The 27861-nt window shown below is 39.5% G+C and overlaps 1 protein-coding gene across 2 annotated transcripts in view; it reads left to right on the forward strand.

Annotated features, from left to right (window-relative positions):
• Positions 1-2202: 2202 nt before the first annotated feature.
• The window catches only part of CDK19 (cyclin dependent kinase 19), a 120894-nt gene continuing 95235 nt past the window's right edge, over positions 2203-27861 (forward strand). Inside the window, exons 1-2 of one of the 2 annotated variants that reach the window (XM_005518274.3) lie at positions 2203-2449; positions 21184-21259. In XM_005518274.3, the coding sequence (XP_005518331.1) occupies positions 2322-2449; positions 21184-21259 (204 nt within the window). In that variant the 5' untranslated portion in view covers positions 2203-2321. Of the gene's footprint in view, positions 2450-2801; positions 2823-21183; positions 21260-27861 lie in introns of those variants that run through there. The other variant, XM_088053357.1, reaches the window with a different exon arrangement.

A 27861-nucleotide genomic window follows, 5' to 3' on the forward strand; every position in this document is an offset into this window, starting at 1 on the left:
TGGCGAAAATGGGCAGTAACAGCTATTTTTCTTGTTCAAAGAGGGCAATGGGAACTACTTGAAGAGTTTATTATTACCAACAACAGGGTAGTCAATATTCCCATTTATATTAAAATTGGCAGAATAAATCTGGGTGAAATAACCTTCTACAGTTAAATTTTCTTTTTTATGTCTGTGCCCCTTTCTTCTCAGTTTTAGTTTTGATTTCTAGGTGACCAAAGATGTGAACACTTTGCAAAATTTAAGTGGTTAGCTCAAATTTTAGTAAATGTCTTTAATGTTGATACTGAAAGATTGATGGTGCTCTTCCTCCTGTTCAGGAAAATTGCCAGCTCATGATCAGGCCTTGCTCAGAAAGACCCACATCTACAACTGCAAAGCAAAGCGCTTGCAGTTCTCTGGAAAATATTACTTTGGTAAATGAGTGATGAAGTTTTCTGAGAATTTCAGTTGCTAGCTACCTGTCCCAAGGGAAATTCTTAATCATCTACTGCCTTCTGGAAGAAATAACCACCTCAAAATGGTTACACTCCTGCCTTTCCTTGAGAAACAAACTTCTGGCTATGACCTCATGACTTAGCTATGCACTAGAAATCATATATAGCACCGTACCTTATCGTGCAGTTGACACCTCCCTGTGCTTTGTCAGCCATGACAGCTTCTCATCAGCTCCCCTACCCCTCCCATCCAGCACGTGGGAAAACTTTCCATTGTGGTAAGTAATGCTGGCAGAGCAGCTGATAAACTGAGACCATTTCTGTATATGGGGAGATGCCATTTTTACTCTCCCCTCTAATTTAATTCTGCTTCATTCACTCGCGGCTGGCATGACTAATCTAAGTTGAATAGGCAAGGTGGGGATTGTCCCTTGCTTCTAGAGCGGGATGTAACCTGCAGGTTGTAGAAGGTCATGTCAAGGTTGACCTTACACTCCCTACAACTCCCTGAAAGGAAGCTGCAGGGGCGGTCAGCCTCTTCTCCCAGACAACAAGTGACAGGAAGAGAGCAGATCATCTCAAACTGCACCACGGGAGGTTTATGTTGGACATTAGGGGGAATTTCTTTACAAACAGAGTCATTAGACATTGGGACTGCCTGGAGAGGTGGTGGAGTCACCATCTCTGAAGATATTTAGGGAAAGAATGGACATGGCCCTTAGAGCCATGGTCTGTACTTGACATGGTGTTTGGACACACACTGGATTCAATCTCGGAGGCCTTTTCCAACCTAAATAATTGCGTGATTCTGTGTGATATTGTTACCTCTGCGTGGCACTTCCATAATGCAAGTAAGCTTGCAGTGACACTTTAAAAAAAAAAAAAAAAATCTTCGAGATAACCGAGACACAACATTAAGAGGCTTGAATGTTTCTGTGATCTCAAAGTCCTTAGATGAAATCTGAACCCCAAAGCAGCGCCGCGTTTATGTAAAAATCTTCTAGGGGCTGAAGGGGCACAGTCTTGCTACAGCATCGGATCAGAAAGACGGAGCAATACGCCTGGGCTGTATCTGAGCGCCAACGCAGTACGTGCCGCTGTATTTCTGTAAGTGATCGGTTTATTTAGCAGCATCTAGCCGCACGAAGCCTCCAAACGCTCTCCTTTCCAACATGGACCCGCAGCGCCACAGCGCTGAGGCCGGCCTAGCCCCGCCCCGCCCGCCGCACGGTGAGGCAGAACTGACCAATTACAGGACAGCATCCCGCAGGGAGGCGGGGCCGTACCGTGAATGGCAGCTGGCGAGATAAACAAGTCGCTGCACTGTTTGGCGCCCCGCAGCACGGGGTGCGTGTCCGCCGTCCGTTCCTCTGTTCCTCCCTCCTTCGCTCCCTGCCAGCCAGAGGCACCGCGTCCGGCTGCGCTCGCCGTTCCCGCCTCTGAGCGCAATGTGAAGAGTCAGCAAGTTCCCAGCGGCCGCTGAAACGCTCCGGTGTCTCCGGGGAGGGCAGTGCGCCGACGCCGCCCGGCCGGGGCTGCTCGGAGCATGCCGGGAGTTGTAGTTTTGCCGCTACGGCGTCTCGCCTGCGGCGGTGGGGCCGGCCCCCGCAGCCGCACTCCGCCCCCCGGCCCCCCGCGCGGGGCGCCGCGAGGAGCCCAGTTGAAGCGGGTGGCGGCGGCGGAGCGCGCCCCCTCCCCCCCGCCGAAAAGCCCCAAACCAAAACAAAAACAAACCGCCCCCCTCCCCCCCCCCATCCCCCTCGCCCGCCGCCCCCGCCGAGCCCCGGACATGGCGGCGCGGGGAGGGGGCTCCGCCAGCTGCGGGGGCTGGTCCGGGCGCCGCGTCCCCCTGCCCGCCCGTCCCTCCCCGCCCATGGGCGAGACATGGACTACGAGTTCAAGTCGAAGCTGGCGGCCGAGCGCGAGCGGGTGGAGGACCTGTTCGAGTACGAGGGATGCAAGGTGGGCAGAGGCACCTACGGGCACGTCTACAAGGCCCGCCGCAAGGACGGGTAAGGGCCGCGCCGACAACCCCCTTCCAACCCCCCCTCCCCCCCTGCACCAGCGCCCTCCCCCTCCTTCCCTTCCCTCCCTCCCTCCTCGGAAAGTTTCTGGCAGCGCGGGGGCCGGAGCGCAGAGCCCGCCCGGGTATCCCCCGCCCCGTGCCGGGAGCGGGCCCCGGTGGCCCGGCCCCGCCGATCGGTGTCCGGCTGCTCGGAGTCACGGAATCAATTAGGTTAGAAAAAAACCTCTGAGATCATCAAGTCCACCCTATGGCCGAACATCACCGTGTTCAACTAGACCATGGCACTAAGTGTTACATCCAGTCTTTCCTTAAACACCTCCTGGGACGGGACTGGCCAGCCTATTCTAATGACCCTTTATGTAAGCAGTTCTACCAAATGTCCAACCTAAAGCTGGTCCTGCTCTGCCCCGCTTCCCCTCATCATCCCTGGTGGTGCGGTGTCAGCAGGCTGTGCCCTGGGGTCGCCTTTGCTTTGCACGCCGTGTTTCAGGTCGTCGCTTTCGCCTTTTGTGTGACCGCGTTCGTACTTTGATGTTCTGTTCCGATTACTTGCAGGGGATTGAGAAGCGAGGAGCACCTGGCTCCCGACGGCCCCTCCCCGGCCGCTCCCTCCCGAGCGGCCCGGGAAGCTCCCGGGGTGTGTATTGGTCCCTGGTGTGTCCCCAGCCCCAGGTATCCCGCTGATCCCAGTGCCGGGCACGCTTGGCTTGATGGCCTGTCTGGGAAAGCTCCTTGCAGGCCGAGCTGGTGGCTTCTGTCCAGTATCTACGCACAGGTGTGTCTCCTTTAGTTTCCCGTGAGAGAGCAGGATACAAGTCCCTGTCACCAAACACCTGGCTTGATCCAGAGAGGTCCTTTAGGCATCATGCCCCGGTATGTTGGCTAAACAAGGTTTCTTCTCTTCTGTGGGGAAGAGACACCTGGCGCCATGGGATAGGTATTCCATGGATGCCATTTTCATGGTACTATGGCTAAGAGAACAGTGGGGAACGAGGTTTGCCATGTGGGTTTGCTTAGCTGGCAGTTGTTGAAGGGGAGCAATCCTGAGGCCTGAGCAAGGCTCTTGTGCAGGTGTGGGTTCCAAATAGAGTCCTTTGCTTTCAGAAGAGCCATTGAGCACTTTTTCACTGTGGTGTGTGCCTGGTGCACATACACAGGCTGTGTTTATAGAGTGTTCTAAGCATACTGTGAAGTTGGATAAAACATACCTGTGAATTGAAGGTGATTTCTTTCAGTCAGGATGCTAAAGGGAATAGCCTTCCATTATAGCCAACTGAAACTTTGGAAGAGAGGAGACTGAATGTGGCAAAATGACAACTTTTAAGTAAAATTTTGGAAGTAGTTAAGGGAATGCTGCTGTTTTAGATTAGTAGAGAGGTCTAGGGATTGTTCAGTAGGAATAAATTGCATTCATGTGTGTCTTGAAAATTTAAACTCTGAATTAAGAGGTTATAGTATAAAAGTGATTAATAACTGAAAAGTAGACATGAATTCCAGAGAAGGATTAAATACCACAAAATGAGCTCTGATTCTAACTAGGTTGCTCTGCAACCTTAGGAATACTAGAGCATAGCTAACTTGAAATATCAAAGCTTTTCCAGGTATTAGAGCTGTCACTGAGCTCGTCCAATATTTTTGAGTTAAGTGGTAATGGTTGCTTCTTTTTCCTAGGTATTAATTTATATATATATATATGTAAAACATACATGGGATATATGAAAGGAAGTGGTAATAAAACCACCAAAAATGCTAGTTAAATGTTTGTTGCTGTTCTTTGATATAGTAAGCCTAAAATTGCAGCATAGAAATAGGCAGAGCTTTAGCTTTACTGTTTTATGAAAGAAAGAAAGAAAGAAATTTGATGTAAGTCAAACCCAGACATTTTTCATTTCCATCACCTGCAATGAAAAGCCATCACAGGAATTACATTGCTGCTACAAAGCACCATAAAGGACATGTCTTCAAAATCCTTACAGCAGTAGCAGTATGACAAATGCAAATGGGTAGTAAAGCAAGAGTAAATATTATAAAAAGATAGCTAATGTGTCAGAACTGGGAATAATCAAAGGGAGACCTTGAGCCATAAGAAAACTAACTGGTAAAAGGAAGTGCAAAGTTTCAGTGCTGTCAGATAGATTGGCATGTAATATAACATGGCACAAATTCAACTGTACTATACTCAGAGGCTTTTCTTCATGAAGCTCGGAAAGTGGTTATTTTTTCTTTTTTCTTGGTCTTCATTTTATGGCATTGGTGAGTTCACTCTAAGTTGCTTTTGTATAAATTTAGATCCTTGGGTGAAAGTAAGATGTGAACAATTTAGGGAAAAAAAATTAGAAAACAACTAAAACCACTAATATGAGGTGATTTCCTTATGTAAACACCTAGCTAAAGTATATCTGCAGGTTGGAGGATATTTAGCATTAGTTCTGAACTTTAAGGGGTTCCTAATTAAAGAAATCAGTAAAAGAAGTCTAATAGTGGTTCATTATTTATTGTGTGCTTATCACTGGGGGTTTTTGAGCCTTGTGTAAAGGAATTCTTCTTTAGCTGGTTGAAGATACCATTAAAGTATTTCCAGCTTTCAAGGCGTTCCTGTATAAAAGAGAAAGATTCTGGCTTCTTGCTTCATATAGTCAATTTACAGTATCAGGAGGCTGAGGGCAATAAGAATCTTGTAGCTCTGTAGAAATTCCACTGAAAACTTGTCACTTCGCATTTCAAAAAGTTGGCATATGAATTTTATGAAATAGTAAAATGTGTTTATATGGAGCTTGGCAAGCTGTTTGATAAAATGCTTGTAAAAAAGTCGTTGTGTTGCTTAGATCTCTGTGAATGGCTTGTGCATAAAAGCAGTTTTTTGACAAAGTAACAGCTTAGTTTGGCTTTTTCAGCCTAGAATAGAGTATCATTTGGGCATGTTTCTAGTGAGCTGACTGGTTTCTATGAAAATTAAAAGATTTTTTTCTTTAATAGATTTGAACAATGTTGGTGTTACATTTGAATGCACTGCATCATTATGTTTTTTAGAGATTTTGAGCAGCTGCAGCTTCTATTTGGTTCAGTAGTGTTTGTACGGTTTGGTGAGGTCTGGAGGTACTATTTATGTTATATGTTTAGCTAAATTAGGCACCTGAGTTTACAGAATTTTCATTAATACTTCTGTAGTCCAGAAGGTATAGAGAATAGGTATTTATATTAAACTGTCCAATCCTTTATTTCATGCACACTAAAACCAGACCAATGACTTTGATGGGGGAAATCATGATATAAGCCTCATGATTACAATTCAGTCTCCAGTATTAGGTTTTCAGCTCTTTATGTAGTTGGAAAAATCTGTTACAGTTTTTTTTGTTTGTGTACTGCTTCAAAGCAGTACTTTTGCTAAGTGTTTTTTTGGACGCATTCACATCTGTCTAATAAAGCAAAGAATGCAACTTTTCCATCATGGTTAGGAAAACCAAGTTTTGTTTCATGACTTACCTCTCCTCATTATGTTCCTTGCCTCTTCTTTGATCACATTTTAAGCTGCAATGTTGTGCTTAGTTGTTTCACTTCTTGTGTGTCCTTCTCATATGAGAGGCAAGGTTCAGGATTAGTGAGGTTTGGAAATTCTGTTGGTTGTGTATGCCTGAGTTACTTTCCCTTACCTTTTCAAAATGATTGAGTCCAGGCCACTACAGAATATTTCTGTTCCTTCACCAGGATGTCAGTTCACCTGCAGGTGGATGTTTGCATGAGTCAGCAAGCTGACAAGATACCACTGCTGGTTAGTCAGGAGCGCAAGGAATAGTGGGATACTTGAGTCAAGTAGAAAATAGGCCGCTCTGTTCTTCATTCTGTAGCACCCACAGCAGATGCAACACTTGGAAAAAGCTGTATCTTCATGTGAATAAAACCTTTCTATTTATTGCAGCTTCTGCTCACCTGTAAACAAACAATTGAGGTGTCTGCTTTTTCTCAGTCTAGGGCTGTTTTTTCCTTTGACTCACTATCTGCATTTGGGCAACAAAGGTTATTATAAATTACCTTTATAGCTACTTGGAAATAAAAAAAACAGTTTGTAATTTTAGTTTAATCTGTATGTTTCAGAAGACCTTTCAAAAAGCAAGTATGTGCTTTTTAATCTTGTTACTGAAGGAATGACAGAAATGCAAAGTGATTAGCTTTCAAAACAATGGCAGTAGAAGGGCCAGGATTTGTACCCTGGGCAGCTCCCAGGCTCACTGCCAGCTCAGTAGCTGGCACTGCCCTGGCAGACCCTCCTGCCATGTTATCCTTTGGCAAATATAAAAGGTTTGGCACTGCCCTGTACTTACAATGTATCAGCTGAACAAAGTGTATAGATTTATATGCTACTGTAGTAGTATACTTTTGTACCTTGCCAGATTACTTTATTGTAACTGTACTTGTGACTTTTAAAAAGAGAATTGGTATAAAACAGGTGTCAGCTTAGTTGCCAAATACAGAATTCCCTTTTGAAAGGTGGGTAACAGTTACACAAGTCTGGAAACATCACTGTGGAGTTCAGGCGTAGGAAGGGGAAGGCAAATGAAATATTTTTTCCGTCTTCTTTCCCCTATTTTTCAGTACTGTAAGTTTGTAACTGAAGAAGAGAGTCCGTTTTCCTCCTTCGACTGACATTGGCATGCAGAATCATCAATGTGAGGTTCTTCACTCACAGCATCCAAGTCCACATGAGAGAGTTGAGTGCCCCTTTCCTGGCAATGTTCAAGGCCAGGTTGGATGGCGCTCTGAGCAACCTGGTTTAATGAAGAGTTTCCCTGCACATGGCAGGAGGGTGGAACTAGATGATATTTAAAATTCTTTCCAAGCCAAATCATTCTATGGCTTTATGAAAGGTAGGACATGGGAGAGAAAGAAGGTTGGAGTATATAGCCAAGGCAAGTATATAATCTTAATACAGATTACAGATGCTTATGGTTGTGGCCATGTAAACTTTTTTTTTTTTTTTTTTTTTTTTGTTTGTTTGAAGCAGAAGTGGAAAAATATTGAGAGGAAAAAAAAATCTGCTATGAAGCATGGCTCCATTGGAAAAACAGAATTTCTCTTGGGGCAGCTTGGTGTATTTGGTATTTCTGCTAATATTGTTACATTGTTCAGAGGTTACATCTGGTCAAGGTGGTGGCTCAGGTCGCTGTGGTGGTAGGAGAGGTAAAGGTAATCTGCTTGATCTCTTAAATCAGTATTGGTGTAGCAATTGATTTGTGTACTGTTCTCCCCATATTGTTATTTTGTCAAACTTAAGTAATTTAAGTTCTATAGCAGGAGTTTGTCAGGAGAGGAAATTTGCACTCAAATTAGCTAAGTGCTGCAAATGAACAACATTGGTGGCAAAATGACAGGGAAATGAGTATTGCAGTTGCATTTACTCATAAAAGAGAGGCAACTCACTGATGTGGCAAGGATTGTACTCTCTTGAATGTGATTATTTACCAGTGCAAGTTGATACTTGTAAGACATTTGAGAGTCTATAATATTTTATATCTTTACATTTTCTTACTTCCTCTATTTGACATTGCCTTGAACATAAGTAATTTGAGTGTTGTGCTGTAGCTGCTCTTTACTAATATAAACCTGTGACAGGCTAAATCACAGAATTATTGACCAAAGTTGGAAGCACAATGTACTAGATCCTAAACAATTACTTCTCTCTGCAGGAAAATCTCTTATAATTTTTGTATCTGAAAACCTGTGATTTGCTTTCCATTTTCATATTTTTTCTTTTCCGGATGAAGCTTCTTATCTTGGGGATGGTAGAATGGCTGAAGGTGTTTATACCTTGCTAAAATATCTCAAAAGAAAAGAAAACTTAAATACTAAATTTACCTGCAAATCCTGAAAATACCTCTTAACCACTGAACACTCTCAATATGTGTGAGAAAGAGCAGCAGAACTAAACCAAACCTGTCAAACTAGTTGCCTGCTATGAATTCTAATAGAAGAGTCCCCATCTAGGAGGAGATAATTAGCACTTCATATCTGTGCCTTAATGAGAGCTGCTGTTGCAGCTATACCATGGCTTTGCTTCCTGCACAAGAGGATAGTGCAAGTGGTGATGAGTAATTTTTAGTGCTTCCCACAGACTCTTGCATATGGTTTCTCCAATGGCTATTTTGTCACTTCTTCTGTTACTCTTCCTGAAACTAAATGCAGAAATGAGCTGTAAAGCGCATTGTTACTTTTCAGAAAACAAATAGTATTTGGCAGGTGTTCTGTCTGCTGCTGTGGTAAGCACAAAGGTGGTGTGGTGTGGTCCTTTTCTTGAGGAAGAAAGGGAGGTCAGTAAGATGTAGAAGGGGTTGTGTTTGAGAGAAACAGGTGAGTTTTTCCTAAGCTTGCAAAGCAAGAATTGTACATAAATTAATTCATAAGATGTGAAGGAAAAACTTTCAAAGTTGAGTGGTGTTTTTTTGTTTTTTATTTTAAAGAAAGGAAGAGGGAAGAAGATTCCTGTACTGAGGGGGATAAGAATTTTCCAGTAGAGCTGCAGGAAAAGAAAGTAAGAGGTTGAAGGGGAAGAAAAGTTCCTTTTCTGCCCCCTCATCTGGTAATGGGGAGCAAAGCAAGTTAGACCATGGACTAAGTCAGAAACTAAAGACTTGTGCAAGCTGCTTGGCATAGCAGTTTAATATGTTGTATTTCTGGGTCACCCAATCTAACATGTTATATTGTGGGTAGAAGTGTAGAGGTGTTTTTCGTAAATTTATTTTCAACATGAGTGTTTTTACATTGTGTGTGATTTAAAAGGAAACCAAAAAATCAGCAAAAACTCCCAAGCCCCAGAAATTGCTGTGCCTCATAATGTTGCAGATGTGTTTGTACAAGTAACCAACATTTCTGTGGAGTATCCTAACCAGATTGCACTAGAGGTTTATCGGTAACATTAAATTTTCACCTGTGTTTTGAAAATGCCTACTGAAATGCTGTTTGCCTCTTCTGTGGCCCTAATCAAGCTCATGATTTGCATAGACTTGGGTCAGAAGATGCCTTTGTCCTCTGTTTGTAGCAACTGGGTTACGTGTTGTGAAGTGACTCTGCGCTTGCTGCTGCTTTATGTTCGGTCCAGGAGGAGGTACAGTCTACATGTGTGATCAGTAAGGGATTGTCAGCAGCAGTGACAAGAAGCTCTTACACTGTGCTTCCAAAGATGTACAGTTCTGAGAGCTCCTTTGCTGGCATTTGAGAACTGACATACACTGCATTTTTTTTTTATTTTTTTTATTTTTTTTTTTTTTACTGAAACGAAGTGTTAGAACTTAAAAAAGATTTATTTATTTCAATAACAGCACATTTGCTTGAAGGAATGCTGAAACTAGTCCAGGACAATTGCATTTAGAATAAATTGGCTAACTCAGTATGTGGCTTCAGGAAATGAAGAACAGTTTCTACTTGTGTAGCAACTACAAGAAGTTTATTGTTTTGACTTGACTTGAGTTTCATGTTTTTTAAATATTATAGGTTTATAAAAGACCTCCCAGCTCTGGGACTTTGGTTTGCATGGTTTGTTTGACTATAAGTTAGATGACTGACAGATGGCTAGTTGTGATGATATTAAGAAATCATTATACCTCTAGTGGAATTCACTATCTCAACAGATTCAAGAAGAAAAAAGTGCAGAAGTATTTTTAACCAAAATTTGTTGCTGATAAAGTCCGAGTAAAGTCTTTAACTCAACTGAAATTTAACTTCTATATCTGAATTTTTTATCAACATTTTTTTTAGACTTCTCTGTGGGAGTGCAGTCCTTTCATTTAGTGGTGGGAATTTGAGAGAGCTTATGAAATACTAGTGTATCTAATAAGACTGGAGGGAAGAAATTGTGCGGAGATAGTATCAACTGACCTGTACAAAATGTGTGTCTGTAAGTATAGGTTGGGGTTTTTGCTTGATGTGTTGTGATTGGGGTTTTTTATCTTTTATTATTTATTTAATTTTACTTTATTGGAAAGCAGAACTGACTTTTCTGCTTGTGAGAAAGATTGAAGAAGCTGAGATTACTGAAAGAGTGGATCCCTGAAGGGCATTGTTCATGTTTGTTTCTGTCTTTTCTGGGCTTAGCAATCTTTAAAACAGTATTTTCAAATGAGGCCACTGTATAACTGTTTCTCCGTCAGTTGTCATTTGTTCTCTACAAAATTAATGATCCTGAAATATTCTGTAGTTGTTGATCTTGTAGAAGAAACCACACTGAAGGTAGGCTTTCCAATAGGTAGACCAATGGCCATAGCTTCCCGTGTGTGCTGGGGGTGTCAGGTTACTCAGTTAAGTATCAGGACTCTGGACTAAGTAAAAATACAGATATAAAATGGGGACAGTCTGGGACAGTGTTCCCATAAAGTGGGCCTTGCATGCAGTATGATTATTTTTTTTTTGTTCACTCTGTGCTGACTTAAGTAGAAAACGCTATTGATTTCTTTTTGCAGTCAAGTGAAAATAAGAGTTATAGGCAATTGACTAGAGGTGGAAGCTAATATGTTGGAATGGAAACTACATCTGGAGGTATGCTTTACTATTTTGAAGCAATGTATCTGCTTTCCTCATGCATTAGTTGAAGGAAAAATCAATCCTTTTTGTGCGGCCGAAAGGTTTTCTGCCTGTTTTGTCCCCCCTTTGTTTTGCTGTCTTTATTAGAGCACTTGGAAGCATTCACATAGGTAATGCTGGGATTCAGCTCTGGCTGTGATTGTCCTTGACTTTCCCACCTCTTTGCTAATGTTGTGGGGTATGAGAGCCTGAAGAGATGCAAGGGCCACTCATGCATGATATTTCTAGCAGCATGTTTGGTTCTGAAGTTGGCTGTTTTGAGAAAGATACTTCTTGAGTATCATGAAGTCATGAATTCTGCAAATTCAGAGGTGTTTAGAGAAAATTCTCACCTGTGTTTTATAATGAATTACTGTGGATTCATGCTAAGATTTAGCACCTTGCACATTCAAAAATGTGGTGTTTGTTGCTTGTGTTAATTATTGTCAGTGCCGCTGAGAGTGGGTGTCAGCTCATGTCTTTGAATGTATCTGTTCTTGAAACGGAGTTTCTGTATCACTTGTTGTCTTGTTCTCAAGGGCACTGTGGACTTCGAAGTTAGCTTATGTTCATATCTTTTGATTAAAACCAGTCATTGTACTGGATAACCAGTTGTTCATTTGCCCAGTTCTGTCATGCTTCAAATGAGAAACAGAGGTAGACAAATTGCCAAATTTAACTTGACCTTCAGAACAACCAAAGGACTTGGTATGAGTAGAATGCCATTTATTCTACTTTTAGTGTCTCTTCAGTGATGGGGAAAAAGCAGCATAAAACTTCATCAAGTGATGTTCTAAACCTCAGATTGTGACAGAAGCCCGTTCTGACTATGGGACATGGAGTTCTAATATCCAAAGGAAGCAGAATGCCCCTCCCTTTCCCCGGGAACAGATATGATAGCTGACTAGAGACCTTGTTTGTTCTTAAGAAGTAGCAAAGTTGTTTTAGTGGCTGCAATAAAGATCTCTGTCTTTGAGAAATCCTCATCCCCTGACACTGAAGTGAGGAAAAAATGGAGATGCTCCCTTAAAAAAAAAAATCATCAAAAATGTTTTTTTTTACATTTCAGACTGAATTAAATTGGGTATTGTGGTGACTTCATGGAGTTTCATTCCAGTTCTTCTACCTTATTTTGAGGATGTTGTTTCAACTTTGCAAATTTTCAACTGTAGTAAATGCGCTCTGTATTACTCTGCTCTATTCTGCCCATATGGAATTCAGGTCTTGCTTCTTATTCATGATCTGGGTGTAGCTTTAGTACCTAAAGGCTAATTTACCACCTAAGAATTACACTAACATTGTGTTAGCAAGCTTTCATGTAGATCTGGCTTTGAGAATTGATAATTTCACTGTAAATGGTTTGAGTTAGGAATTCTGAAGGAACAACCAGAAAATTTGTGATAGGTCTCTCATAATCTGGGTTTTCAAGTGCTTTAGGAGAAGCATTTGATTATGTCATGAGTCCAAAAAGGAAATCTGAGTAACTGCAGCTTTTAGGCCATTGCCCTTCTGTTAGGTTTTACATTGAGTCAATAGTTCTGCTCATTCTGCTATAGACGAACCTAATGCATTGTAGGGATTTAGAAAAAAATCTGCATCTTGTATTTTAAACATGTTCTTGCTAAAAAAGACCCCAAGAAAGTACAGACTTCCTACTATTTGGTGATTTGATAGTAATTTCCCACCTATCAAAGTTGCAGTATTCAGCCAGATTTAGAACTACATAGAAAGAGCTGTGATGAACTTTAAGCTGGACTATGTAGTTACGGTATGGCTTTAGGACTTAAAAAAATCCAATTTATTTGAATTAATTTCTTCACACTTATAGTTAGTCACAAGCATTCTTCTTAAGTGGTTTTATGGAGCAAATGGCAGATTCTTTTTTTGGCATAGTCTTAGTTTGGCATAGTCTGTTTCTGTGACCTTGGTACATAATTTGCTGATAAATAAAAATTTGTTTCCTCTTTATTTCAGAGGTATTTTTCTCCTTGCTGCTGCTGTTACTTGTTTTAAGGTAGCAAATCCTCACATACATTATCCTTTTGGACAGGGACGTATTTCTTAAATCTTTTCATTATCTGTAATCAAGCCTGTCTGTAAAGAAATAAAATCAGGTGCAGCTCTCTCCTCTGCTTAAATGTAGCAAATGCTGGAAGAAGTTACCTGGAGCAGCAGAATAATTTTACAGCTTTCAGGGTTTAATGTGAACGCTTTAGTTTTTACCCTTACAAACAAGCTGTCAAGTCTGATTACCCCAATCTGCTATGAATGTACTTGTATGAAATTCACAGTTCTCAGTTGCTCCAGATACTTAGGAATCAGTCTAATTTTAGCAATGGCAACAACTCTTTAGCTGGTTGAGTTGTCTGAATTTTCATCAATAAGTCTGGAGTGAGGGTGGCAGTGATTGAAATTGTGCTCTTTCCTTGCAAATACAAAATTTTATTATTATAGTGTAAAGGCTAAATTTTAATAGATTAAGTTTAGTAAGATTTCCAGTGGTCTGGTATTACATAGATCTAAGACTGTGATGTGAAATAATTGGGAATTGTTGTTAACAGTTAGAAGGTATCAATGCTACAAAGATTTGCTTTTAAATTTCGAAAACTACTGGAATGAAGAGAAGAGCATATGGTTATGTGTAATGGAATACTTTTAGTCGTCTCATATTGATTTTAAGAGACCTCTGCTCTCCACTCCCACTCTAGTGAAATCATAGCTGGGAAAAGGCATCGTTTTTTTTTGATGGCAGAAAACTTTATCAGTGCTCAGATTCACTTTTTGTCCTTTTTATCAGCTGTCTCCTCATGCATGAAGAATCATTTATGTTACGTGAAGTTTGTGGGGGATGTATAGGAATTCAGTGTCTTTTGAGGGGCTCTGTGGAAGCAAGCAATGTCAAGGGCACTGTTTAATGACAAGTAGCTTAGCATCACTTTAAGAACTTGCCTTGTTCTTTAACATGCACATTTCCTCCTGAATTCATAATATGGTTTACAGATGAGTAAACAAGGAGAAGGATAGCCATATCACTAGTGCGATTTAGAGATACATTTGGGGTTGTCCTACAGATTATAAAGCAAAATATGTTTCAGTATCTCATGGGATGCTGTGATAACACTGGGTGTCAATTAATGTGATGCAGTTGGTAATTTTAATATGAGCTCTTTTAGTCTGACTGGAACATGGCAGATTTTTTAGCAGGCAAAGCTGTGTGTAATGGTTCTTCTGCCTATTTCTCATAGCGTACGTGATGAAAGTCAGATATCTTTTTAAAAAGCCTAATTGTAGTAATCAGTTGCTCTGTATTTGAGTGTATCTGCCAATTTATGGTAGACTTAAATTTAGAATGCTATGTTCAACAACAACAAAAAAATCTTCTTGAAAGTTTTTTTTTAAACCAACCAACCAGGAAAAAAATAATTATTTAAAAAATTCACAGATTGCTTTTTGATTCCTGAGTTAGCCTTCTTTTGGCATACATTTGTGCCACCTGACATTGGCACTGCATTGAAAAATGGAGTAGTAAAACATACAGCATTCAGGAATTCGGTATTGTTGCATTTTGAGAAGAGTAATGTCTAAAACTGCATACAAATTTCTGCCTTTTGGATGTGTTCTTAGGTTGTTCTAAAGGGTTTTATGGGTAGACTTTAAGTCTTGGAGGTAGCAGAAGATAGAGAAAAGTGCTGTCGCCTTGTTATTCCATGTATACACTGAGCTATCTGGTGTCAGGAGTGGGACCTAGTGGAGTTGAGTAGGTGTCATGAGGCAGTGACACCAATGAGCTGAGAAGTATTTAAGCCCTTTTTTGAAAACAGAGACTGTAAAGACTTGAGATTAAAAAAAAAAAATATCAAAAATTTAAATTTTACGGTAGCATATTGTCTCCATTACAAAAAGCTTTTTTCTTTTGTTTACCTGGATCAGCCTTGGACATTCTCTTTTCATTCTAGTTCTTTTTAATATTGTATAGTGGACTGTCCTGTTTGATATAAGTTTGTTGCATTGTTTTCACTCCTCAAGTTTACTTGTAGATGTTTCAGATAAGATACAAGCTCAGCTTCTAAAGATTGAATACTGTCTGATGGGGAGGTTGGTTTACCACCCTTCTGTTGTCCACAGAAATTGGATTTGTTACCCAGTGGGCAACAAGCTGATAACTACACACTTGAGAGAGACATTAATTATTTTATTTCAGAATTCTGCAAGCGTGGGTGCCCAGTGGAATACCACAAATCAAGCCCAACAGCTATCAAAATCTTCTGCTATTTATACATGTCAGCAAACAAAGGAATTAGTGTTCATTGGCTACATGTTACATAATCCTTGTATTAATTACTGTTCTATCTTCTATTGGTTAATGATTCTCTCGCTTCTTGCGCTAATCCGTCCCATGGTGTTTCTCTTTTGGGCCGATTGGTTTTTGGGTCAATGATCTGTGAGTCGGTGGTCGGGATCTCCCCCTGCAGGATTACCTTTTACCTAGTCAGAGTTGATTCAGCACAGTTGCTGGGTGAGGTTTATTAGTTTCTTCCTCATCCTGGGGGTTCTGCCCAGTGTCCTTGTGGGTCATAAATTCTGCATTCTTTGTGTCTGCTGTCAGTGGCACATCCTTATTTTTCCAACTTTGTTAGCCTCCCTCTGGGTGTGAGATCACTGAAACCTGTCAGGCCCTAAAGCTGTTCTTTTTCTACCAATTCTACCAACCAGTCATTTGTCTATCTAACACCTGGACATCACTTAGGGCTCATGGGCTGCTGTCGGTTTCACAGACTAAATCTTTCTTCTTGTTGATTAGGCTTTGAAAGATCAAGCATTAAAGAATATCTTTTCTTAAGAAAATTTTACATATTCCACATTTTGCAGCACTGCCACTAAGAGGAAAGCCCAGGTCCAGATGACATACATGTCTGCTCTTTCTTTATGAGAAGTCCTTTCCTGTGACTGACACACATGATGTTCTGTTTGCAACACCAAGAAAGTTCCCACCAAACTTCTGGGGGATGCATCAGCACAGAGGCCAGCTGTGCAGTCCACAGACATTACTGAAACTCTTCACAGCAGCAGAACAAGGTAAACGCTTGCTGGTTTCATCCATTCTTTACATGGCCAAAACCAGCTAGTTCATGTTGTAGTGAACTTGGCTGGCTCTGGGTTGTAAGAGCAGCCCATAGCTGCTGTGAAGTTTTAGCTGCTGTCTGTGAGGAAAGGTAAATCTTTTAAAGGGGTGATGTGGTCAGGGATTTCTTTTCAAATTTCTGCTTACCATCCTTACTGTTTTACATTTTGAGTTTCTTATGTAGGTCTCAAAATGAACTAATGCAAGTGCATTGAAATACAACATGTGTACTGCTGGCTAGAAACAAGTTAAGATCAATCTGTAGATTCACAGCCTCTGTCATTTGTGACTGGTTGTCACGTGGATGAAAATGAGCTGGCTGAGCTGCTGACTGGGTAAGGATTGATATGTTTGGAGGATAGCAGTAAAAGAAAATTACTTTTCTAGTCTGATAAAGAGCATGTACCCTAGAGACACCATGTGTAGTTTTTTTGATCTAGTAATTCATTTGGCTTAGTGACTGCTTCTGTATCCATAAAAACATTAAAGCACAAGAACTCACTACTTTTTGCAAAGGATTTATGTCCCTTTTCCCAGTCAGTAGTAGACTTATTTTCTGGTAGTGTTACCTTTGTAAAGGTTATGGCCATGTGCTAAGTACAGGATTAAATCTATGAGCCGCTTGCGTAAGGTAACCAGTGCTGAGCACGATCTATTTAGTGGGTTGGCTGCTGAGTTCCAGATGAGGTTTTCAGTTAGATTCTAGTTGCACATCAGTGTCATGGTTTTGCCTTTTCTCAGGGGGAAAAAGGCTTGCAACTCTTTGTGATCTCCTGCTGAGTGACTAACTTCATGCTGTCTGGCATTAAACAAAGTGATCAGAATGTAACCAGATACCTGTATGGACATTGTGTTCCGGGTACTGTGAAGGACACTGAACTCCATAGTGTTCCCAGGCTTTGTCCTACAAAGTCACAAATACATAAATTCCATTAGTGTTGTTACAGGGGTGAATTGTTGTTCTTTTCTATTAATTTTTTTCGTAGGTAAGTCTTGAAATGCTTTTATGGTGCACTTTTTTGGATTAAGAAAATGTGCACTTTAATTATTATTTATTTATGCTATTGTACACTTAATTTAAGGCAGCTTTTATTTGTATGTACTGTAACAATAATATCTGTATTAACTGATGTGATAGTCACAGTTCTAGCTTCAGAGTGATTGCAGTCTTTCAAGCCAGTTCCTTGATGTGGCTAATTAATTTTGAAGTTGGAATATATGCTAAATTATCTCTGAATTCAAGAGAGACCATCATTGAAAGTCTTCAAATTTGAATAATAGGGGTAAAACAATTGTTTGAACCATACACTATTTTCAAATCCTCCTATTTTTCCTATGGTCTTGGGCAAGTTGTTTCTAGTTTTCCATTAGCTTGTTTGTAAAGTAGTTTCTCATATGATGGGAGGTCTCTGAAGTACAATTGCAATAGTTAAGACAGTTTAGCTCCTTTGAAATGTTGTAATTATTCTAAATCTTCTGAACTACAATTTTTTAAAGTGCATTTGGTACTTTTTTCTTTCCAAAGCATTTGGAAAATGGAAACTGAAAGTGTTACCCAGAAGTAGTAGTAATAATATTTTCATTTTCTGTATTGAACACTGCAGCTGGAGATCAACCACTGAGTACAACTTTTTGGGGCAAGAGAACAGAGTTTTCCTTTGCACAGTACAAATTAAAATATTGACATTAACCTTAAGGATTGCACAGTGGGATATTTATTGGTGAGGGAGAACTTGATCTTGAAGAGCAAGTTTTTATAGTGGAGGAATGTTCTCAATATTTGCTGGTATGCATGAGGACCTTTGTGTTTGGGTGCTGCCTATGGCAGTCTGAAATACTAGTTTGGAAGTATTCAGGTGGGCAGTATCTCATATTGGCAGTGTTTTTTTGGTAAAAAGTTAATCCCTCCTAGAATAACATGAATTGTAGTATTTCTGAAACCAGAAACAAGGCTGATTTTAATCTTTAACCCCTAATTTTGGATAAGGGAGCTTGAAGCATAGAGAAGCCTTGTAGTGGTGTGATGCAATGCTTGTTTTGTCAGGCAAATTCTTCTGCATCAGTTTTGAAAAGCATTAATCAAAATTGTTAACTCACAGCTTCCTAAGGTATGCTTTCCCTCTAAGTTCTGCTTTGCTGTATTTTTTTGTTCAGGTTAGCAAACACATTGCTGCCATTAGCTTGGGGTAGCTGTTTGATACAACCTGCTTGATTACACCTTGATCTGTGCCACTTGCTTCCTGCCTGCAAACTCCCTTACAGCTGGAGGTTAAGACCTTCAAGTTAGTTGACCAGTTCCTGAGACAGTGTTACTGCAGAGCAGATAAAAACAGTTGTGAACAAAGACCTTGCTTTCTGCTTGGCTATCCCTGCCATTGGTGCTTTTTACCTCATACCAGAGCTGTGTGGTTTGTGGTTATTGTTTGGATTTGGTGCTAACTTGATCATGCTTGCTTCACTCCGGTAAAAAATGTACTGATATAGGATCTGTCAGAAAAGGATTCGTAAAAACTTTCCTGCTGTGTAATTCTGTACAATTTCTTGAAATGTGTTCAGAGTTCACTAGAGTTTTTCTGAAATGAAATATAAGTACTTCTCCCTGTCTCAAGTGTTTCATGAGAGCATTGGTCTTTAGGGAGTTGAACAGTGTACTTACCTGTCACACACACCGTTTGATATTATTTATTGAATTGGTACAAGTAGGGAAATAGCTAATAAAGTACCTGTGTATTCTTTTCTTTCTTCACTGAATAACTAGAATTGTGCATTCATCAGATGGCATTGGCTGACTTGCTTTTGAAGTTTCAAATAAATTTCTTTCTTTTTCAAATTATCTTGAATGGGTAATATTATTAGCTAAAATACCACTTGGTGGACATCGTTTGGAATTAGCTATTATATTTCCATAATAAGGACAGTTAACTTTGGAAAAGTTATAGACTTGCATTCCTGCCAAAGCAAGTAAATAGTATTTAAAGGAGGCTGTGTTGATGGTTTCAAAGCCATTGGTAAAAAAATTGTCAGGTCAAGAATACAATCTTTTTGCAGTTCTTTATCCTTGCCACCCATTTATTATAAAAAAGCATTTAATTGTCCCTATTTTTTCTCATTTTTTTTACAAAGCCTAGTGTTTTAGAGCTATCTGGGTTGCAGCTCAGTAAGACTCCCTCCTTTTCCCACATGCTGTAATACCTTAGGTTGTTGGATTGGTTAGGATTTTTTTAAAGCATATTTCATAATTTCCCATTTGTATCTTAAATTCCTGCATGGAGTGGCTGTCTATCAAGTGCTGACAGCGTTGCCATGGTGGTGGTGTTCAGCGGTGCTGCTGAAGGCAGTGTGTGCCAGGTGTCATGCCTGGTCTCTGCAATGACCTTCGCTCTGTGAAGTTCTGAGTAGCTGGAGGGAATGCTTTGTGTGGAGAACTAGTTCAAGGGTGGCCATATCAGTGTGGTCCTGTGCCTGGCTCAGTAGATGTGCCAAAAGAAGGATGTGATGCAGTGCTGTAGTGACTACATTGCTTTGGGATTCCAGCTGATAGTTGTGCACGGGATTGTTTGTGCTGCATAGTTTAAACCTAACCATAGTTTAAATGATCAATTTTCTATGTCCAGAGCTGGTTTTGGTTCTGCAGACAATATAATTTTGTCTTCACTGTTTCTGTAAGCGCCCTGTGTTAATACTTTGCAGTGTATGGAAATCCTCTGCATAGATAGAAGGACCATGTATAAGAGGGGATGGGCGTTTACTATTTACTGTTTAAAATTTGGACTAATTAATGAAATCAAAAACAATTCCTGTGAGATAAGGTATGATCTTATTACCTGTGAAGTTACACATGTTTTCATGTGTAGTTGGAAAACATCTAGAATTGTTAAAATTTTATTTCAAAAGGTGTATGTCAGTGTTAACTATAGACATGCATTGAGGGTTTAGCTGCTACTGAAAATTACTGAGAATAATGCTTGCCTGTGTTACGTACAATATGTGTAGATGGCTATTATTTCAAGTTCTCATCTTGTCCCCATATTTTTCCCACTTAGTCACTTCTCTTCCTGTGAATTTTGGAGGGAGAGGGTCTGGCAGAAGTTGGGAAACAGGCTGAAGCTGGCAGGACACAGGCTTGGAGCTCAAAGCCAGAGAGGCTGAAGCGAGTGCAAATTGAGAATCTTTCTGTGTGGCAAAACAAAATTATTTGGGACTGGAAGAAGGGCTAACTGAGGTCTACCATGAATTCCATGGAGAATTTGGATAGGGGATTGTGGATTGCTGAATTGTGACTGGTGAGTCTGCAAAGGGACATCAACTCTGTGGGCATTAATGCCTACCAGCATCTGTCACTGACAGCTGAATCCTGCAAAAACAGTGTTGTAGGCTGGTTCTGTTGTATCATGAAAGCTTCAAGATTCTACCTGCTTTTCTTGTTCTTTTGGTGGTCTCTCTAAATCACTTCAAGCTGTGATTGTTTAAAAGGGTAGTACAGTGTTTGGGCTGAACATTTTCTCATACTCTGGCTTTGTACATCAGAGCTCTGAGTTTCACATGCTGTGTAGGGATCTGTCAATAGCCGGTGCTTATTATATAATTGGTTTAAAATAGTAGTATTTCAGAAATAAAAATGGCTTGAGAGTGGCTCATAAAATCAAGAGAAAAGATTGCCATTCCCAGATATTTCTAGGACAGTTTTCCAGGCATGGGATACAACTGCAGTGTTTTCAGTTGTGGACAGTAACCAGGAATTTCAGGGAAAGTGTCTTCCAAAACTGTGTTTTTAGTTATCTGCAGATATTATGCCTGTTTTTAGAGAAAAGTGAATATAGGTTAACTAAGGTTTTTTTATGAAGTTTTTGTTTGGGAACTGTAAGGTCTTTGTTAAAAGGAAACTTGCTTTTCATATCAAAGTGTAATTTATGCATAAAAGTAGATTGGCTTTCAGCTTCTTCATCCAGACCAAATTAAGTGTTTCATCATTATACTTATATTGATTGGTGTAATGTAAGTCAGAGCTAAATATATTTTTCTTTCTCTTTTTTTTTTTCATGTGTGTACAGAAAAGATGAAAAGGAGTATGCACTGAAGCAAATTGAAGGTACAGGGATATCCATGTCGGCCTGTAGAGAGATTGCAGTAAGTGTACATAAACCAAAGTAATTTTACTGGCATTATTACTCAACACGTACTTTATTTTCCTAGAATTAAGTAACATAAAGATTATCCAAATGTTGTCTTTAAAGTATGTAAGCATTATTCAGATCTGAGCCTTTTTAAGAAGTGTTTAAAATAATAATTTTCTTTTAATTCTTTTCAGGTAATAGCAATGCCTCTTTCTGATAAATCTTCTTTCATCTTCTTTTATGTGTTGAGGGGGAAATAAATGTGAACTTCTAAATGAAGACTTACTTTAAAAAGGAATGTTTTTAAACTGACGTGAAAGAAAAAGGTTCTGAAAGATTACAAGTACCATCTGAAGTCCACTTACTAATGATGTATTTTATTTTAGACTAATGGTAACTTGTTGTTCTTTAGTATCTGAGAAGTTTGTTCTCCTGATTTTTAATTTGTTTTACCAAGTACAAAGAAGTTTCATAGCAAAACGAAAACCAGCTTTAATTATATTTTTATTACATGTCTTTTATTGCATACCTATCATCCCTTCAAATTTGGTAAAAATTGTTTGTAAATAAAGGTAGAATTTGACCTTTAAATGTTTTTTATGTCTGAAAATGTGCATAACTGACAAAATACTGGATACTGAATAAAATTTTCTAATGTGTTTCTTGCATTGCAAAAGAAGTGCACTTGCTTGATTAAATATTTACCTTGTCTTAATGCTGCCACTATGCAGTCAGCTGTTAAAATGTGTTTTAGGATTGTGCCTAAAGCTTTTTATAATCTGGTAATGTTGCCTTAAAATACAACATCCAGTTGTGCAATGCAATGTGAGACAGAAACTTATGGTGTCCATGAACTGAACAAACTACTGGGTTGTGTTTAGTGTAGTGTCCATGGTGATTCTGTATGAAGAGACTTAACAGATAAAACTGCTGTCCTTTTAAAGTACTTATCACTGTAAGGTCAAGGTTTCTTGTGGATTTGAGAAGTGGCTGCATTGCTGTCAGTCACTTTACACAGGATTTACCCAGTGACCTTTTTTTGCTAGTATTTCTGCCTTTGGAGGAAATAGGAAATCCTCTTAACATCTGTATTCGGTTATATTCTTGGAATTACAAAGTCATTTTTTACAATATTGAGGGGTTTTTGTTTTTTTGATCATTATCCTTTGTTTTAAATTGTGCTGCTGTGAAGATGTGTGGATTAGTCTGAAGGAGACTTTCCTGTGGGCATGGTAGCACTGTGATATGGTGCTGGTTCTGTCTACCTGGAGACAGCAATGTAAGGAAGGAGAGAATGTCAAATTATGTTTTAACTCTCATGATACATAATTTTATTTTTTTTTTAATTAGTTAAGCTCTGTACAAAGGTTAGTACAGCTTGTGAATTTTGGCATCTACTGTGTAAGTTACTTGACTGCTTTCAGTGGTTCTTCTGGTAATTATTCCATGAGTTATAGTTCATTCTTCTTCTTCAAACCTTATTATAAAACTCTGTGACCTGAGCTAATGCAGCATATCAGCATTTGCCTCAGTGAAATTTCAGGTAAAATACTAGAAATGTGAAAAAGGTAAAGGTGAAATAGTTGAAAAAAAAATTACAATGTTTTTGTCATATGGAAACAGACCAAAATCAAGTGCATTTTCCATAAAAAGAGGTGGATTTCTAAATAATGCATCAATAGCTTATCTTGTAGTTAAAGGCTTAGATAGGTGACAAAGAGGGTCATGTTTATTGATTAAATAAAGATTATCAGCCTGGACAGAGGCCATTTTAAAAATGTCATGGGTAGTTCTTTTGTCATTTAACCCTTCCACTTTGCTCCAGCAGCAAAACAAACCCAAATCCCACTTTGGAAGATGAGAAAATGACAGGGCACCAGTGTACCTGGTTTTGTGTGTATATGTTCAGAGTGTTTTAATAGTTTTGTAAACTTTATACACTTGGCATTGTACTCAAGAAATACATTGCTGAACTGAAAGGCATTCTGTTTCACAGTCCAAGACCATTTTGTGTGTCTTATTGCATAGATACCTATAGTAAGATCTACTGGCTAGCTTTCCCTAAAGGAGAAGGCAGATGACTCTTCCCGTCTGACATTACAAATCAAATTGCTCTGCCTTTGCTTAGGACTTCAAAACCCATAAAGTTTCTCTTGCTGCTTTGTAGGAGCTTTTTCTGGAATAAAGTTTATATCAATAAAAACATTATATAGGCAGGGGTTTCTGTGGCAAGTGATTGTTGCTTTATTTCTGCTGTAGGGTGATCCCTGCTTAAAGAATCCTTATTTCAGCCAATTCTGTTATATTGAATATGATAGTATTAGAAAGGACTCTTTATACCTCAAAGAATTGTGTATGTGTAAAAATCCAGTAAATTTCTGTAACTCAAGTGTGTTCTGAAGATAACTGAAATGCTAACTAGTGCTCTTGTTATGAGGCAAATTATTGCTTGGCTTAAGCAGCAGCATTTTTTGAAGAGCAGAGCTGTAAAATATGAAAATAGTGTTTATATTTTTAGATGATTTAGTTAATGAATGTGACATTTCTTTCAGCTCAAGGCTTGCATTAGCTTATTTTGGGAACCTGAGGTTGGTTGAAAGGAAGTCTTTAATTCTGCTGCTTTTGTATTTTACATTTTTTCCTTACCTTATTTAAGTAGGTTCTTTAGAACAAGAAGTGGAGACACAAGAAACAGACCAGAGGAGTATTATTTGCTAAGGCTGTTTTTTTTCCTGTTGAATATTTTGGCCATCATCTTTTAAGAACCAATAGCTATGACTGGAAAAATCTGCCAACATGTAGCAGTAATGGAATTTGGTATTTCTTCATCAAAAAGCACCAGGGTAATACAGCTTTATCTGAGATTTCTTGTCCCAAAGGCTTCACTTCCTGTGAGAGTATATCTGAGTTAATTCAAGGACTTTGTTTTTCACAGTAAAGAGACTATAAACTTTTTAATTGTGGATTTTGGGAAAAATTAATTCAGAATAAAAGAAAAGTAATAAGCCTTTTCTTAGTCAGTGCCATTCAGCAATAATGTAAATTGTAAATATATGGATATGTATCCTGTCCCTGAGCATGGAAGAAGTTCAGTGCAATTTTTATTGGCTTATTTAGCTGATGTGATGAGGTTCGAGATCCTAAGTGAATGGAGCATGTCAGAAAGCAGGATCACAACCCTGGACTTTAGGAGAGCAGACTTGAATCTTTTCAGGTATCTGCTTGGAAGTATTCTGTGAGATACAGCCCTGGAGAGAAGAGGGATCCAGGAGAACTTGTTGGTATCCAAGGATCACCGTGTCCAAACTGAAGAAAGTTCCATCCCAGCAAGTGGGAAAGAAAGCAAAGGCAATAGGAGGCCTGACTGGATGAGCAAGGAGCTCCTTATTGAACCTGGACAAGAAATAGAATTATATATGAATTGGAAGCAGGGATAGGCAGAACAAGTGAAGTATAGAGCTGCTGTTTCATCTTGCAAGAATAGGGGTTAGAAAAGCCAAGGCTGATGTGGAGTTGGGTCTGGCAAGGGACTAGAAGTGCAACAAGAAAGGATTCTGCAAGTACATGAATATCAGAGAGATGACTAAAGGAAACATGAGCCTGCAGCTGAATGGGAATAAATGGTATGGAAAAGGCCAAAGTACTCAATTTTTTGTCTCAGTGTTTAACAGTGATTCCAGCCTTCAGGAGTCTCATGCTCTTGAGACCAGAGAGAAGGTTGAGGAAGAAAGCCTTACCTTGGTGGAGGAGGTCCAGGTTAGGAGCACTTAAACTGGGCATACACAAATCTGTGGCACCTGATGGGTTGCACCCACAAGTGCTGGGAGCTGCTTGGATTTCATTATGAGACTACTCTGTTACCTCAGAAAGAGAAGGGTGAATGGAAGAGAACAAGTGTCACTTCTGTTTCCAAGGAGGACATGGGGAATTGCAAGTTGGTTGGCTCCACCTTAGTTGTTGGGGGGATGATGAGAATCCTCATGGAAACCATTTCCAAACACATGTAGGACAAGATGGTGATTGGAAGTAGTCAGCATGGATTTTCAAAGGGGAAATAATCCTTAACCAACCTGTTTGTTGTGTATAAAGAGATGTCTGGCTTGGTGAATGCTGTAGATTCTGTTCATCTTGACTTTAGTATCTTCCATAATATTCTTACAGAGCAGCTAGCACAGTCTACAGGTAAAAAAATGACTCTACTAAAGGTTTCAAATGAACCAGCGATTTGAGTTAAGACTTAGATATTCTTTGGTCAACTTCTGGTCCTTTCTAGCTTTTATTTTGCACCCTTGCCAATGAGAACTTCCCTTCTTCCAAGGATAATTTACCAACTTTAGCCTTCTTTGTAAATAGTGACTTTAATTCTAAATTTAATTCAATTTTTCTGTATCAGGGTGGTTTTCTAACTAACTTTTTTTTTTTTCCCTGTAGGGAAAAAAAAGAGACCAGGCTGTTGCAGATGATTTAAATAGGGGAAGCAGAGCCATAAACCAGCATTGCTAGCCTGGTGTTTTTTAAGGAGTGCCCTAAATTGGTGCTGTTTTGCCCTGTGTGAATGTTGGGTCTGGGTCCTGTAACCATTTTAGTTGCTGCATCCAGTTCCTCTGTGTGCTGCTTGTTAGGGAAGGCTGCTCCTTCTGGGAGGCCTTGAAATGGTGCCAGTATGCTGTGGCACACTAGTGGGAGCGTTAGTTGGCCTTTGTTGTTCAAACTTGCATTTATGGGTATAGGCTAAAGTAAATTCAGACTATAATGTTAAATTAGTTACTGAAAGCTCAGCTGAACAATTAACATGCACAGATCATTCTCAGGACTTTTGCCTACTCATGCAGTGTACGTTCCAAAGTACTACAGCATACAAATATTTTGATTACTGAGGATGGGAAAAGTTTTAGAAGCCTTGTAGGTTAAATAATACATCTTTGTAACCTTTTTGTGTTTGTCAGCTCTCTTGAAGGCAGCTCTTTCGCACTGTATTTATGTTGTTTTGTGCCATGCTGTCGATGCCCTTTCCATGTAGGCAGTTCTTCTGGGGTTGTGTCCCCCTCTTCTTGGGTTTGGGTATGCTGTGATGCTGTAGTGAGCCAAGGAAATCAGCCAGACTTGCAGTCTCCATCTTGAAGCACTTGGTGTCTTTGCCATGTGTTTCCTCTGGTGCCATTGGCAGCATGGCACAGGGACTCAAGGGGACATGTTGTGCCTTGCAGGTAGAGCTAGTAAAACTTACTTGGTTTTGTCTTTGTCAGGTGCTGCACATCATTTACAAGCTGCTCTCACCTCCCTGTTTGGAAACTGCTTAGTCAAATGAGCTAAACATGAAGTTACTTAATTTGGGACAGCGGACCAGGCTGGTCTTAAACATCTTTGACCTGTCTCTGTGTCTCTTAGTAATGTGGGAAAGGTCAACTGTACAAGAATAATGATAACTTTTCAGTATTTATAAAACCCTTAGAAGATTTGTACTGCTATTGGCTCTCTTCAAATTGCATAAAATTTCATAATAGGTACAAGTTCTGTGCTTCAGCTGTATCGGCCTTTTCTTTGTGACTATCACAGTGGCTTGCAGTACTTGCTGCTGTGTAGGCTTATGTAGACTTTGGTCCCTGGATTTGTTGGAGGCAAGGCTGAGTAAAAAAAGGCTTTTTGAAACTCTGTACCTGTGTACAATTGCTGTAGGAGATTCCTTTTGAATGTCAGGACTTCTTTTCCCATGCCAAGACAGGATAAATGGGTAGAATATTTGGCAAAGTAAAATCTCCCCATAAATTCTCTACTACCTAATTAGAAAAGATTGTTTGTGGAAACTTTGAAACTCCACTCCCTCTTTCAATAGCTGGAGGTAGTGAAATAAGGAAAAAAAACCCTTTTTTGAAGGGATTTTTATTAGAGACCTAAGGCATGTGTTGGCTAGAAGTGTCTATGCATTGTGATTTTATGAGTATGAATCAGCTGGAAAAAGGTTTTTTGGTTCAGCTACATGACAACTCGTGTTTTGCATGCCATAGGAAGAATGATTTCTCTGCATTACATGGTCTAATCTTCTATAACCTGTGTAATTTAAATGCTTTTTGTGTAAGAGAGTACTTTAATTCCTGCTTTGGTTATTTTTCAAAAGGGTTCTGTAGGCATTTTTTTGTCTTTATTTTATTGCATCTGAAAGAACAATTAACTTCATTAAATAAAAAAGTACACAAGTAGTAAATATGTGGAGTAAAACTGTTTTCTTTATCAATTAAATTGATGTTTTTATCAGCCCATGAATACACTGTTGTGTTTATGAAAATGAAGTTTCACAGCTTGAAGTACAATTTTATATCAAGAAATTGGACAAAAGTAGATAATCTGAAGCAGCTAGTCAGCTCCATTGTCTTAACTACAACTATCTCCTTCAGCAACTTAACAACAAAAAAGAGCATGCAGAGGAGAAAGGAAAAAAGAAACGGTGCTTTTAGATTTCTAAATGAAAAGTTTACAACTTCTTTTCATGCACAGGTTACTTTTCTTTAAGTTGTGTTTCTGCTCATAGCAGGAGAACAATATAAATAAATCTATGGCAAGATACATTAAAAAGAAGCTTTTGCCCCTTTCTAACATGGTATGAGCTGAGGAAACATC

Source organism: Pseudopodoces humilis, chromosome 3 (assembly GCF_049639895.1).
Source record: "Pseudopodoces humilis isolate 2021_Gansu_Grassland_sample_001 chromosome 3, ASM4963989v1, whole genome shotgun sequence".
NCBI classification, from domain to species: Eukaryota; Metazoa; Chordata; class Aves; order Passeriformes; family Paridae; genus Pseudopodoces; species Pseudopodoces humilis.